We start from the raw sequence: 13,598 nt of genomic DNA, 5'->3' as shown, positions 1-13,598 counted from the left end.
TAAATAACATAGAACATGTGTATTTTCTATTGTATCCTTCCCATCTTACCTGGAATGCTTCCTCCCCTGTTCTTCCTGACTGCAGTCTGTACTCTGGCCTGCTTGTGTCACAGGCAGAAATAGAAGGTTTAATCTCATTCTCTGCTTTGTTTTTATCAAAGGAGAAAAATAATGGCCATGGGATGCTGGAGGTCAGGTGGGGCCAGCCTGTGATTTCTTCAGTGTCCTTCCTCTTAGCTCCTGGGCCCTCCACACCCCCTTTGTCCTTATGATTCATACAATTAGACTTTATCTCCTTCCTGATCTCCGGACTTGGTCATATTAAGTTGAATACTAGGTAGGATCATAATAGCACATGGAGCTTCCTGTATGATAAACATTCTAGTTACTGTGCACATATTAGTCTTCATGATGACACTTAAGATGGGTAGTATCCCCCCATATTGCCATGGGGCATCTATCTGGTGCAGATAAAGTTGTGTAAGGGTCACAGGGCTGGGAAGTGGCAGACTGGATTCCTGTGTGGGCAATCTGCCTCCAGGAGCCAAGCTCTCAGGCTGTGCTCGCTGCATGAGGCGTGCAGGGGGCTCTGGAAGCCTCTGGTCTGTCCGCACCCGTGGCCCAGCGCCCTGCTCAGCTGCTCGAGGTCTTTGATCTTCCCCCTGTCCAAGGGCTCTGAAGTAAGCCCACCTCTACCTCATTAATCATCCCTTCAGAGCTCCAAGACCTTAGAGAAGAGATAAGTGAACTAGGTTTTGAAGAAAAACACAAAGACCCTGTGTATTCTTCCTCCCGTTTGTGATTTCCCCCATGTCCACTCTGGCTGCGGTTCTACCAGTCAGGCAGGGGGTAAATGAATACTGGGTGGATGTGTGGTAGCCTTCCTGCTGTGGTCAGAGCCTCTCTGTGTGCCTGTCTCCTGGCTACTTCCATCATTACACACCCCTTTGGCTTTGAGAGCCCCTTCTAACTTTCTGGGCTGGAAGTGAACATGGTGATTATGGGATGCCTCAATCTCTGTACTTTGTGGTCCTGGGAACCCAGTTTTGCCACCTGCTTGACTTTGCTCATGGTCCTCCCTGTCAGACTCCTGGATTTCCTCCTATAAAGCAGCGTTTCTTGGGTGGTGGGGAGGCTTGAATCCCTGATTACCCTAGCTCCCTCTACTTAGGCAAGACTCTTGTTTCTATTTCCCCCAGTCAGTTCCCAAAGTTGATACCTCAGATGATACAAGTACTTGTCTCAAAAAAGTTTTTTGAGAAAACTTGAGTTCATCCTAGAGTAGCCGTTTGGGGGAAAAATGAAATTGGATCCCTACTTCATCCACTGTTTGCAAAATTAGTTCCAGGCAGCTGAAAGATTCTGATACAAGAAAGTGAAACTAGAACACATGACGTTTTTTACTATATCAGAGTGGGAGAAAATAAAAATTTGCATTGTGAAAACAACAAACAGGAAGTAGGGGGTTGCGGATGCGGTGATATTTGTTCCAATACAAAAAGTAATTTCTTTAAAGAAATTTTTTTTGAGGGCAGCCCTGGCGGCGCAGCGGTTTAGTGCCGCCTGCAGCCCGGGGCGTGGTCCTGGAGACCCGGGATCAAGTCCCACATCAGGCTCCCTGCATGGAGCCTGCTTCTCCCTCTGCCTGTGTCTCTGTCTCTCTGTCCCTCTCTCCCTCTCTGTGTGTGTCTCACATTAATAAATAAAATCTAAAAAAAAAACAAAACTTTTTTTTTTTTTGAGATTTTATTTATGAGACAGGCAGAGACAGAGGGAGAAGCAGGCTCCCTGTAAGAAGCCCAATGCAGGACTCGATCCCAGACCCCAGGATCACACCTTGAGCTGATGGCAGACACTCAACCACTGAGCCATCCAGGCATCTCTCTTTAAAGAACTTTTAAAACTTGGCAGTCAAGGGGCGCCTGAGTGGCTCAGTCTGTTAGGCGTCTGCCTTCAGCTCAGGATTGTGTTCCCAGGGTCCTGGGATCAAGCCCCCCAGGCTCCCTGCTCAGCTCAGTCTGCTTCTCCCACTCCCTCTGCCCCTTCCCCAGCTTGTGTGCATGCATGCTTTCTCTCTCTCAAATGAATAAAATCTTAAAAAAAACAACAAAAAGAATTTGGCAGTCAAGGAGATAGGGCCCATAGAAATAATAGGCCAAGGGTGTAAGCTCCAGAGAAGTGACAAACAGAGCTAATAACATTACTTGTTAGGGACATGCATGTAAGTGTGAACACTTAATGAAGCCCCTCTGGTATGTGGCCTGCCCATCAATAGACCTCATACACAGGTCAATTTGCCCTGGCAGTTTGAATCCTGGCTGCTTATCTTCTATATTTGGATTCAAATGTATATGAAATGCTGTACATACAGAGAGATTCATTTCAAAGGGAAATTGGGAAGTACCACAGTTATGTTAAATGTATCCCTGGGACCTCCTGCAGTAATATACTTAAGTGGAGAATGAGTTCCAGGTGCAGAGAACAGTCTTCAATGTGTAAGTGAAAAAGAAAAGCAAACTGCAGAAGGGTGTTTGGATTCCATTGCATGGTATTACATATATGTGCACACACGCAGTGTGCATGTGTACACATTGTGTACAAAGCATCTTTTTTTTTTTTTTTCAAGATTTTATTTATTCATGAGAGACACACAGGCAGAGATGCAGACAGAGGGAGAAGCAGGCTCCATGCAGGGAGCCCAACGTGGGACTCGATCCTGGGTCTCCAGGATCACGCTCTAGGCTGAAGGTGGCGCTAAACCGCTGAGCCACCCGGGCTGCCTTTGGTTTAGTTTTATTAAGTGGGCTCTGCCCAGCATGGGGCTTGAACTGTAGGCCCCAAGACCAAGAGTCGCACACTCTACCGACTGAGCAGGCCAGGTGCCCCTGCATGGAACATCATTGGAATGACACTATTACCAACGCAGTAGTTGTCTCAGGACCTGGGTTGCTGGGGAATAAAGATGACAGACCCCTTTCACTACCTTAGGAAGTTTGTGTCATAGGCATTTATTATTAGTCAAAATAATTGTTTTTTAGTCAAAATAATTTTAAGCAAAAACATCCAAGAACAACAAAGCGATTTATTCAGCCAGATATGAACTCTGACAAAATGTATGTGGTGTTCTCAACTATTTATTGAAGTATCTTTTCTCCGTAATAAAACTGAGCTCTTCTGGGACAGGAACCTGCATTACTTAGGGGCTCAATAAATATGAACAACTGGCAAAATCAACTGGGCTATACTGTCCCCCGCCCCACCCCTAATTTCTGCAGATTCTGCTCTTCCTTCTCTACAGCACAGTTGGCTTATTGGGATCATTGGGATCTTGGAGTCCGACGTCATGGCCATTACAGGTAGCCAGTGTGGCCAGTTGGGTAGGAGAGGCCGTATGGCTACGCACCTGTCTAGTCTGGGGTGTCTTGCTTGGAGCCCTGCTGGGGATGACAAGCTCCTAATTTCTGGGGTTATATTCTCTCTCCAACCTCAACTGGCTCAAGGGAGTTGTCTCTTTAAGAGCTGGTGGCAGCCCCGCCCCACAAGGAGGTCAGCTGGGTGTGTGAGTCACATGACTCCCAAGTCTCTTCCGCCCTCTGCAACTGGGGCCTCATGTGCCGCCATGAGGGGCCCCGCTGGGGCTGCGGGCGTTGTGCCCCCAGTTCCATGCTCCTCCTGATTCAGCTGCTGTCTGCAGCCCCGTTTGGCCTGCTGGGGGAGGAAACTCGCCAGGTGAGGGGCTAGAGCAGTAGGTGTTCCTGGAAATGCTACCCTGGGAGGCACCCAAGCGGCAGGGCTGGTGGGGCACCGCCAGGGCCCTGGGACAGGATTGTGGACGAGGGGGGCTCCCGGGCTCCCTGTCTTAAGGGGACACCTGCCAGCGCCTGACTCAGCCCTGAGTGACCCAGGTCCAGCAAGAGTTGGGCTGCTTCTCACCCCTGGCCCCGTATCCTCGTCTGCCTGCTGGAGTCAGGGTGGTTGTGGCTCTGCCCGGCTCTCCAGGCCACATCCCTCCAGCTGATGCCTGCGCCTCAAACCAGATGCCCGAGTTCCCACACCGCGTCTCTTGCCTTTCCCCATTGTTCCCTAGCTGCTCTGTCCTGTGCCTCTTTCCTGACCTCGTTCCCTTGACCCTCCACTATGCCGTATTCCAGGTGTCTCTGGAGGTCATCCCTGACTGGCGAGACCCCTCCCCGAACCTGCTCCACATCCGGGCAGTGGGTAGCAACTCCACACTGCACTATGTGTGGAGCAGCATGGGGCCACCGGCAGTGCTGCTGGTGGCCACCAACACCCCCCACAGCACCCTGACTGTCAACTGGAGCCGCCTGCTCTCCCCTGAGCCTGACGGGGGCCTGACGGTGCTCCCCAAGAACAGTATCCAGTTTTCTTCTGCCCTTGTCTTCACCAGGGTGAGGAGGTTGGGGAGAGCCAAAGGGGAAGAGTGCTGAGCAGAGGGTTCACCCGGGCCCAAGGTGGGGACCGAAGACCAGGGTATGGGAAGTAGAGTCAAGCATAGGAGCCATGGGGCGGGGGTGGCTCTGGGGGTAGCTAGACTCAGGCAACTCCTGTCCCATCTCACCCTGCCTGCCAGCTGTTTGAATTTGACAGTGCCAACACATCTGAGGCGTCAGCCAAGCCTCCGGGAAAACCGTATCCCCCGTATTCCCTGGCCGAGTTCTCTTGGAACAACATCACTGACTCATTGGATCTCGCTACCCTGAGCGCCACATTTCGAGGCCGCCCCATTCAGGACCCCGCTGGGGCCTTTGCCAATGGCAGCCTGGCCTTCAGGGTAAGGGTGTGGGGAATGAGAGGAACACCAAAGGCTGTTTTCTGAGGGTGGGGGTGGTGGCCTTCACATACAGGCAGGTCCCTGCTTCCCATGCCTCGCCCGCTTCCCCCATCCCAGGTGCAGGCTTTCACCAGATCCAGCCGCCCAGCCCAAGCCCCGCGCCTCCTGCATTCAGCAGACACCTGCCAGCTAGAGGTGGCCCTGTTTGGGGCCTATCCCCGGGGAAACCGCTCCCTGTTTGGGCTGGAGGTAGCCACCTTGGGCCAGGCCCCCGACTGCCCCTCAGTGCAGGAGCAGCGCTCCATTGATGATGAATATGCACCTGCAGTCTTCAAGGTCAGTCTTCAGGCGGAGAGGCGGATGGGTGGGGGATGGTAGGACTTCAAAGAACCATGTAACCAGTTACCAACTAGTGGTGCCATTCAGCTCATTCAAATGCTGGCCACTGTGCTGACCCAGCCTCTGCCTTCAGTGGGGAAGACAGAAGGCAGCCAGGCCTGGGGGCCGGGGGTTGGGGGAGCCTGGGGACCTGGGGCTGTGAGCTGAGTATAGGCTTGTGGACGTCAGGGCTGGGAAAGGACCCAGTGTTCCTGAGCCACCTCTCTTTCTACAGAGGAGGGGCGGAGGCCCTATGTAAGCAGCCTTGGGGGCAGCCTAGGCCTTTGGACAGTTGGTAACATTTGGGAGGCCGGGAAGGGTGGAGGAACTGGAGGGTGGGCAAAGGTTGGTCCTCCTCATCCTGTTGTTTTTCTCCCAGTTGGACCAGCTGCTGTGGGACTCCCTGCCCTCGGGCTTCATGCAGTGGCGGCCAGTAGCTTTTGCCCAGAGGCAGAGGGGCCGGGAATCATCCCTGCCCTGCCAAGCTTCCCCTCTTCGCCCCACCTTGGCATACCTTCTTCCCCAGTCTCCCATCGTCCGAGCCTTCTTTGGGCCCCAGACTGACTTCTGTGCCTTCAACTTGACATTTGGGGCTCCTACAGGCCCCGGCTACTGGGACGAATACTATCTCAGTTGGTGAGGGCCGGGGCAGGCTGGGGCTTTGGGAGTGGACGTGGGGGTGCCTGGCTTCCTGGTCTTCCTGCCTAACCTACTTACCTGTCTTTCTCACTCTCCCTGCCCTAGGTCAATGCTCCTGGGTGTGGGCACCCCTCCAGTGGACGCCTTGTCCCCATTAATCCTAGGCATCATGGCAGTGGCCCTGGGTGCTCCAGGGCTCATGCTGCTGGCAGGAGGCATATTTCTGCTGCTGTGGCACAAGCAGTGCTCCCAATACCAGCCTATAAACTGAGGCCCACTCTCTGGAGGACGGGACATTAACTAGTGGGCCTGTGTTGCTGGTCTGCCAGTTGAAGGGTTAGCTGCTCCCTTCTCCCATCTTGCTTTTCTGCAAAACCTCAGGGAACCCCCAGGCGGGGCTTCCATCATACTCTCAGGAGGGACCAGCAACAGGGTGATTGCTAGAGGTGGGGGGGGGTCCCTTAGTGATACTCCTCTGCCCTTCCACCATTTTCCTGGCATGAGACTCACAGACATAAATCAATGGCCTTCTGATTGGTTGGCTGCCCCAGAAGGCACAAAATAGACTTATTTTCTCCCTGGTGCTTGTCTCAGTGTGGATGTTGTGGGCAGGTGTTAGGCTGGTTCCAGGAACCAGAGGCTGAGATGTGGGCATGGTAGACGTGTCTCCCCTGGTGCGCCCCCTTCTCGTCACCAGGCAGACACTCCTCTCCCACCAACGGGGCAGCAGCTTCTGGTGCTCTCTGGGTCAGACGAGGGACAGACACCTGAGAGTGGGGGTCAAACATGAAGAAAGAGCCAAGGAAGACTGGCAGCCACTTCTCGTCACCCACATGCTCCCACGGGGTTGACATCAGCTGTTGGGCCCTGCAGCCAGTTCCTGGCCACCACGTGTGAGGGCACACACGCATGTACACTTGCACACACACCCCTCCCCCTCCCCTGAGGCGGGCCTCTTCTCCCCCCTGTACCTCTTCCCCTGGGAGACACATATTGTGGGCATTTCAGAGGTGGGAGGTTACAGGGGCCTAACTGGGTTGGAAGACAGGAGACCAGCTCTGGGCTGGAGCAGCTTTAATTATCTGAACTGAAGCTAAAGGTCCCACAAGGGCCAGCAGTGGAGGGTCCTGAACCCAGGCCCTCCAGAAGGTTTTCACCAAATGTGAAAGTCCTGATTGATCGGATGCCCAGTGTTTTTCTTCAGCCTGGGCAAGGTTTCCACTCTCCCTGCGGCCCTCTACTTAGACAGTGGCACAGAAACGGCCAGTTTGGCCGTAGCTCTGCCCGCTTGAGGCCTTGCAGGAGGCTGGAGGGTGGGGCAGGGTCCTGGGGGCAGTGCTGGGGCTGCTGGGGAAGGAAACACGCCCTTGCTCCTGGTGCCCTACCTGCAGCATGCAGAAGGGACATAGCTGTCCATCTCCTTCCCCACAAGAAACCAGTCAAAGTCCCTCTCTCATGACGGCCCCGGGCTCCTGAGGTGAAGGGCTACACCAACGGGGGGAGCAGGGACAGTCGGGGCAGTAGTGCAGCTTCTCCCCCGAGGTGCCAGGGCTGGGCTGAGGCTGCAGAGGCCTCAGCCCCAGGGCCTTGGCCTGTGCTCCGAGGCTGAGCGGGCATGGTCGGGGTAGTCCAGGCGGCTCTCAGCCGCAGTTAGCATGCGCTCAGGCTCCACCAGGAACATGTAGTAAAGGTTCCACACCAGCATGGCCAGCAGGGGCAGGAACGTGAGGCCATAGCCAAAGCCTCGGAAGGAGCGGCCCACGGCAAAGGTCAGCCAGTAAATGAGCCTGCGAGGGGAGGGCAAGAAGAGGTCAGCCTCCCCTGGAGGGACGTGCATCAGCTAGCTGGCCTGGAGGCTGATGGGAAGAGCAGATGGGGGTCAGTGGGTACTACCGATACTTCTAAACAGCCCATGCTCGTGCACCACTTTAGAAACACCAACGTACACATCTTCACATCTCCATGAGACGAATATATTATTCCCCTCCTCGTTCACTTTCCAAATATTAAGTTTAAAATTTTTACGTAGGGATCCCTGGGTGGCTCAGCGGTTTAGCGCCTGCCTTTGGCCCAGGGCGCGATCCTGGAGACCCGGGATCGAATCCCACGTCGGGCTCCTGGTGCATGGAGCCTGCTTCTCCCTCTGCCTGTGTCTCTGCCTCTCTCTCTCTCACTGTGTGATTATCATAAATAAATAAAAATTAAAAAAAATAAGTAAATCAAATTTTTACATAGGGATGCCTGGGTGGCTCAGCGGTTGAGCGTCTGCCTTCAGCTTAGGTCATGATCCTGAGGTCCTGGGATTGAGTCCTGCATCGGGCTCCCCACAGGGAGCCTGCTTCTCCCTCTCCCTGTGTCTCTGCCTTTGTCTCTCATGAATAAATAAATAAAATCTAAAAAAAAAAAAAAACCTTTGCGCAGGCAGGATACATTCACGTGGTTCAAAATGCAAAAGGCTCCAGTGCACATAGTAAAATGTCTCCCTGTCCTGATACACAGCCACCCTAACCTGGCCCCTCTGCCCCCACCTCGGATGTCCAGTGTCGTGGCGGCTTGCCCATCAAGCGCTGTTTTATGTGCAGATGAGCGAGTAAATGATTGATGTTTTCCTTTTCCCCTTTTCTGAAGTGTGCTAGCACTCTGTGTAGACAGACTATCCTGCACGCTGTTTTTTCCCCATTAACGTTGTATCTTGGAGCTTAGTGTTCTATCAATACATGACCAGCTTCCTCATCTTTCACAGATGAAGTACACCCCCCTGTAGGGATGTCTCCTTTTGCAGATGAAGAAACTAAGATGCCAAAGGGGTGAAGAAAAACCGGTCCAAGGCCACATGTCAGGGAAATAGTAAAACCAGGCACGAACCTAGGCCCAATCAGTATCCTCTCTCCTGCTATTTGAGAGGGGCAGAGGGGAAAAGAGTAAGCAAGCCAGCTCCATGAGGACCCGAAGCCCAAGGGATGGGTCTTTCGGCTCCCCGAAGATCCACTCAAATACATACCCCTCAATGCCAGGACGGCAGCAGTTCCCTCTCAAGCCATGAAGGACTACTTAGTACAAGACGGACATAGCTGTGCCCTCCTGCATGGGTCGGAGGGAAGGATGGAGGAAAAAGCCCCAGTGGGCAGCATGACAAAATGAATGCTGCTGCTGAGCATTCACTGCGCACTGGGCTCCTGCGAGGGCTGCATGAACAAACTCGTTTAATTCCCCACAACTGTGCTGCACAGATGGAGGAGCAGAGGCATGAGTGCTCAAGGAAAGTGGGGAAGGGAGGGGCCTGGGTGACAGCCAGAGGGGCCTGCATTCCAGGCCTGAAGGGCCTCGGCCACTACCCTGCCCTGCTCTGCGGTGCTCTACTTGCTGTGAAATGGGTGAGCAGGGCCAGATAAGCACTGGGCCTTCCTGTAATCCCCTCACTTCTCTTACTGTGTAAGCCAACTTCTGAGGTCGGTACTCCTCAAGATACACATGGGAGAGTGAGTTCATCTTGGGAAGCATCTGGGAAAAAACAGGCTGCACAATGGCCAGCACACTGGTGGGACAGATGGTGCTAGACTACAGTCACAAGTGACAGCGACAGCAAACACATGCTAGCTCAAGAGGAAGAATGTTCTAGCAGTTAAAGGGACCTGGAATCCTGTACCAAAAGTAACAAAAGCAAATAGGGAAATAAAGTTCTGCATGCGCCTTCAGAAATTCAAAAGTGCCTCTGGGTTAACAGCAGTTGACATGGACACACCGTGAGATTTCAGGTGATTTCCAAACAAAGGCAGAGGAACGAGGCTGCATGAGAGCCAACAAGCTAGTGAGCACCAACAAGTAGGACAGTCTTCTGCTCCAAGGGAAGGTCATGAGACTCAGGGACAAGGACCGTTTGGTAAAGTAAACCCTGGGGGAGGAGGATGTTGGAGTGGGGACATGGAGAGCTGTTGTCAAAGATCTGGATTGTCCTGGGCAATTCCAGAGTCAAAGTCAGGGCAGCAGTTTACAGCACTTTCTAGTAACTGGGACCTTTGATAAATGAGACACACGGTCTTACACTGAATTGAGCTTTGGTGATAGGGGCTGTCCACCTGCAGGCCAAAGACCACCTGACCAGAGTCTCTGGGAGGAGTGGCAGCAATGGGTGGGAGGCTGATCTAGGCGACACCTTCCAGCTTTAGTAAGTTGGTCTATGGGTCTCTGAAATCAACTTCCTTTAAGAAGACACATAGCTGGTCACCTGCTACCAGGTGAGGTAAGGTGTAAGGGAGAAGGCAGACTCACCGATCCAGGTGCACAGCCGGCTAACACAGAATCCAGAAGGCTTCCTGTCCCCGTCATTTCCCCAGACAAGAGGCCTGGGTCCCTCCAGCACCATCCCCTCCCCCAGGACCCACACCCAGCCAACTCACCGGGAGACAGCAAAGAGACCAGTGAGCAGAGGGAGCAGTTTGAGGGTCTCTTGGGGCAGGTAGGTGGAAAGCACAGCCATGTTGAAGAAGTACAGGATGAAGAGTTGGACTGACTGGGCCACATACCGCCTGTGGATCTCCACCTCCCGCCGTGGCTCCCCAAAAGGCCGCAGGGCCGAGAAGCACAGCAGACTCAGCCCATACACCAGGAGCCCTGTTGGCGTTGCAGGATACACAGGGTCAGCTGGGGGCAGCAGGCGGGAAGCCAGAGAGGTGTTGTAGGGGGTAGGGAGGGGTGCACCCACCCCAGCCTGGGCTAGCCCGGGGTAGGGGATCTCCTGCCCCCCTACCCTGCTCCCTTCTCCCGGCCTGGCTCACCCAGGATAATGGGGAAGGTGGCAAAGACCCCGCAGCGCAGCGTGTAGATGAGGCGAGAGCTCATGGTAGGCAGCCGAGGAGCGTCGAAGGGCAGGAAAGTGTAGGCCCCATACAGCAGGCAGGGAAAGAGGACAAGGGCGGCCCCCATGGAGGCCACGGCTCTCAGCCCCTCCCGGCCCCCGCAGCCCCTGCAGCCCCTGCAGGAGCGGCCAGGCGGCTTCACCACGGCCTCAGCCCACTTGCGCTCGCGGGGCTCAGGCTGAGCAGCCCGGGAGGACAGGCAGGCCCGTCTGCGCTCGCCCTCGCCCGCCTCACAGTGCACAGCTGAGTCCTCCTGGGGCCGCCGCTCGATGCACTGCAGGTCGATGGGTACAAAGGCCCGGGCCACCTTCTCGGGCAGCAAGTTGGCATCATCTTCGCACAGCTCCTCTAGCTTGGTGGGTGGCTCCGACCGGAGTGGCTCTGGCTCGATGTCCCGCCAGCCTGGGGGGTCTGGGAATGGGGCGCTGGGCTGGGGGCCGGTCCCCCATGGCAAGGTGGCAGCCTCACTCACTGTGCTGTTGAGACCATCCTCAGCCCCCTCTCCAGCCACAGGAGATCTAGCTGGAGACCCCATCTCGGAGGACTCAGCTCTGTGGGACTCAGCCCCACCTTCCTCTTCCGGCTGCTGGCCATTGGGGACCAGGGCCTGGGGCAGGCTCTTCTCCACAGCCTCAGACCCCTTCACTTGCAGCAGGGCCAGGGTTTCAGGTTCTGTCATGCTGGGGCCTCAGTTCTGGTGTCTACCATAAGGTCATATCACCCTGGAGGGAGTGGAGGAAAGCTCTGTTAGAAGTTCCTGGCTTCTGGCCCTTGGGACAGGTTGATAGAATTGGAATGGTTCCGGGCAGCTGGTCTCATGGGCATTAGCCCCTTCTGGGACCTTAGGGTGAACATGGTACAGAGGAAGGTGTTGACACAGGAGATGGGAGGGAAGTGAGCAGCCATAATGGAGACACCTTTTCACCATCAAAGGCCATCCAGCAGGAGAGGGTGAGTCAGGGGGCACAGGCGCTGGCAGCTGTGGCCCCGGCCAGTCCACCCACTCTTCCTAACCCCTCCACCCAAATCCCTGGGGTCATAGCCACCCTAGTGCGGAAACAGGAGGAAGAGTGGGTTTCTAGAGCTTTGCCAGGAGCTTCCTTCCCACTAGGGGCCTCCTGTGGATGGAGAAGCTGCTCCTTCACCTTCAAACCTCCCCTTCTCCTTGTAGATTCCTGCTTGGAACTCTCCTGGTAACTGATACCAGGGATCTGCCAACAAATAAGTCCCAAGGAATTAGCAGCAGTAGTGCGTCCTGCTCTTCTGTCTCCAAGTTGTGTACCTAGGCAGTCTCCACACTCTTCCTTAGCCCCTGTCTTTCATCCTCCATCTCCAGAGGGCCTGGGGCTGTCCATTCTGATGTCTAGGTCTAATTATGGCTGTTCCCATGCCTCCTCTCTTGTCTTTCTCCCCTCCCTGTTTCCTCCATCGCAGTGCTGCTGGAAGGGGCTGAGTCCCGTCTCTCCACCTCCTCTAGGGCCTTCTATCCCTTGCCACGTGGACCCATGACACCCTCTTACTTTCCATCTGGAGAGGCGGAGGGTCCCCAACGTCTGGAAAGGAGCTGCCTGGGTCCTCTGCTGGCTCCGCAACTATTCCTCTCAGTCTCTCTCCCTCTACCAGTGTCTCCAAACCTGTCTGACCAGAGCAGGTGGGGCCCAGATTAAAGGGGCAGGCCCCGCCCTGCTGAATCTGCCGACAGAAAAGCCCTGGTGGAGGATATCCTGCTTTCTGAAAGTGGGGGTGCAGCTGGGCATAAAGGTCAGTGTGAGTTCCAGGCACATGGGATGTGTGGGAACTTGAAGTTCAGGAAAGCAGAGGATAAAGAGTGGGTCTGTACGTCAAAGGGTGTTTGGAATAGGTTGGGATACCCAGAAAAGAGGTGGAATTTCTACATTTATCCATGCAATATTTGTTGAGCACCTGTTTTCAGCTAAGCGCTCTTTTAGGCACAGACACAGGAGAGAAGATGACAGGTGAGGTCTCTGTCTTCAAAGAGCTTGTTCTATTGGGGTAACAGATGATAAAGACCTTAATCAAGAAGACAATTCGAGTGAAGAAAAACCTCTTTGCCAAGATGACATTTGGGCTGTGACCTGATGGGAAAGGAGGAGTGTCTCGAGGAGAGAACAGGGGAATGACCAGCTCAGGCAATTTCAGGAACAGAAGAAAGGCTGGTGGCTGGAACCAGGAGACAGGGGTGGGAAAGAACTCGTGTTCCTATTACAGCTTACACAGACCACGAAACACCTTGCTTTGTAGCCAGGTTCAGGGTTAAGAAAGCTGTAAGAATTCAGAGCGACTTTTCAAGCAGAAATGTGAGAGTGGCTGCTCATCCCTGTGGGACCTCACCCCAGAAGCCACCTGAGCTTTGTGAGGGCGGGACAGTGTCTGGATTGCTGGTCCCTGCATCTCCAGAGCCCTGGCTTGTGGCCAGGGGGCAGCAGGTGTTCCATGAATTTTGCTGGGCTGACCAGAGACACCAAGTGAAATCCAGCCGCGGGAGCCCAGGGCCGCGGCGCCCTGCAAGGGTCGTATCGGGAGAGCCTTACTCTTGTGTCCCACCTTTTCCAAGGAAACCTGCACATTCACGTTGTTCAAGTGATGGGGAAAAGGAAGAAGGGGAATCGGCAGTCATCTGAAAGAGATGCGGCTCCAGTGGGGGGCTGGGAAGGGTTGGAAGGATGGTCAAATGGCCACTGCAGGACAGAGCAAAAAGCCTCGCTCCGGGCTTCGGGCCCATCGGCAGCCACCCAGCACAGATTCGGCCCCACTGTCCGTCCCACGGCAGCTTTGTCAATAAAGTTTTTCGCAAGGACGTGGAAAAACCGGAAGGAGGCTGCGTTGCCCAGAGTTAGTTCTGGCAACTTCCCGGAGGGAAAACGAGCTTCGCGAGATTTGGTAACCTTCAGGCCACCGACTCGCAGCTGGGC

General features: G+C 54.5%; 2 protein-coding genes across 6 annotated transcripts; one reads left to right on the top strand and one right to left on the bottom strand.

The window, feature by feature from the left end:
- Positions 1 to 3,564: 3,564 nt before the first annotated feature.
- On the top strand, positions 3,565 to 6,391 carry GLMP (glycosylated lysosomal membrane protein). Of its 2 annotated transcripts, XM_077901085.1 has the most exons (6): positions 3,568 to 3,729; positions 4,152 to 4,409; positions 4,592 to 4,792; positions 4,910 to 5,128; positions 5,550 to 5,806; positions 5,915 to 6,391. In XM_077901085.1, the coding sequence occupies exons 1-6, from the start codon at positions 3,610 to 3,612 to the stop codon at positions 6,078 to 6,080; spliced, it is 1,221 nt and encodes a 406-aa protein (XP_077757211.1). In that variant the 5' UTR covers positions 3,568 to 3,609; the 3' UTR covers positions 6,081 to 6,391. The 2 variants fall into 2 exon arrangements, with proteins under 2 accessions (XP_077757212.1, XP_077757211.1); XM_077901086.1 differs by lacking the exon at positions 5,550 to 5,806 and having other exon boundaries at positions 3,565 to 3,729.
- TMEM79 (transmembrane protein 79) lies at positions 5,623 to 13,572 on the bottom strand. Of its 4 annotated transcripts, none has more exons than XM_077901088.1 (6): positions 13,218 to 13,572; positions 12,589 to 12,670; positions 12,186 to 12,303; positions 10,585 to 11,387; positions 10,207 to 10,420; positions 5,623 to 7,596 (listed from the first exon to the last, which is right to left on the bottom strand). In XM_077901088.1, the coding sequence occupies exons 4-6, from the start codon at positions 11,342 to 11,344 to the stop codon at positions 7,383 to 7,385; spliced, it is 1,188 nt and encodes a 395-aa protein (XP_077757214.1). In that variant the 5' UTR covers positions 11,345 to 11,387; positions 12,186 to 12,303; positions 12,589 to 12,670; positions 13,218 to 13,572; the 3' UTR covers positions 5,623 to 7,382. The 4 variants fall into 4 exon arrangements, with proteins under 4 accessions (XP_077757214.1, XP_077757217.1, XP_077757213.1 ...); XM_077901091.1 differs by having other exon boundaries at positions 12,186 to 12,299; XM_077901087.1 differs by having other exon boundaries at positions 12,589 to 13,572.
- Between the last annotated feature and the right edge of the window lie 26 nt (positions 13,573 to 13,598).

The sequence above is a fragment of the Canis aureus genome, chromosome 6, assembly GCF_053574225.1.
Source record: "Canis aureus isolate CA01 chromosome 6, VMU_Caureus_v.1.0, whole genome shotgun sequence".
Taxonomy (NCBI): domain Eukaryota; kingdom Metazoa; phylum Chordata; class Mammalia; order Carnivora; family Canidae; genus Canis; species Canis aureus.
This window is presented reverse-complemented; position numbering and strand designations above follow the sequence as displayed.

Excerpts from the sequence above, each read along its gene's own strand:
- GLMP (XM_077901085.1), top strand. The coding sequence starts at position 3,610 with ATGTGCCGCCATGAGGGGCCCCGCTGGGGCTGCGGGCGTTGTGCCCCC. Across the intron at positions 3,730-4,151 it reads TGGGGGAGGAAACTCGCCAG|GTGTCTCTGGAGGTCATCCC; the intron begins GTGAGGGGCTAG and ends GCCGTATTCCAG. Across the intron at positions 4,793-4,909 it reads ATGGCAGCCTGGCCTTCAGG|GTGCAGGCTTTCACCAGATC; the intron begins GTAAGGGTGTGG and ends CCCCCATCCCAG.
- TMEM79 (XM_077901087.1), bottom strand. The coding sequence starts at position 11,344 with ATGACAGAACCTGAAACCCTGGCCCTGCTGCAAGTGAAGGGGTCTGAG. Across the intron at positions 10,421-10,584 it reads CACCTTCCCCATTATCCTGG|GGCTCCTGGTGTATGGGCTG; the intron begins GTGAGCCAGGCC and ends CAACGCCAACAG. Across the intron at positions 7,597-10,206 it reads GGTCTCTTTGCTGTCTCCCG|GCTCATTTACTGGCTGACCT; the intron begins GTGAGTTGGCTG and ends CTCCCCTCGCAG.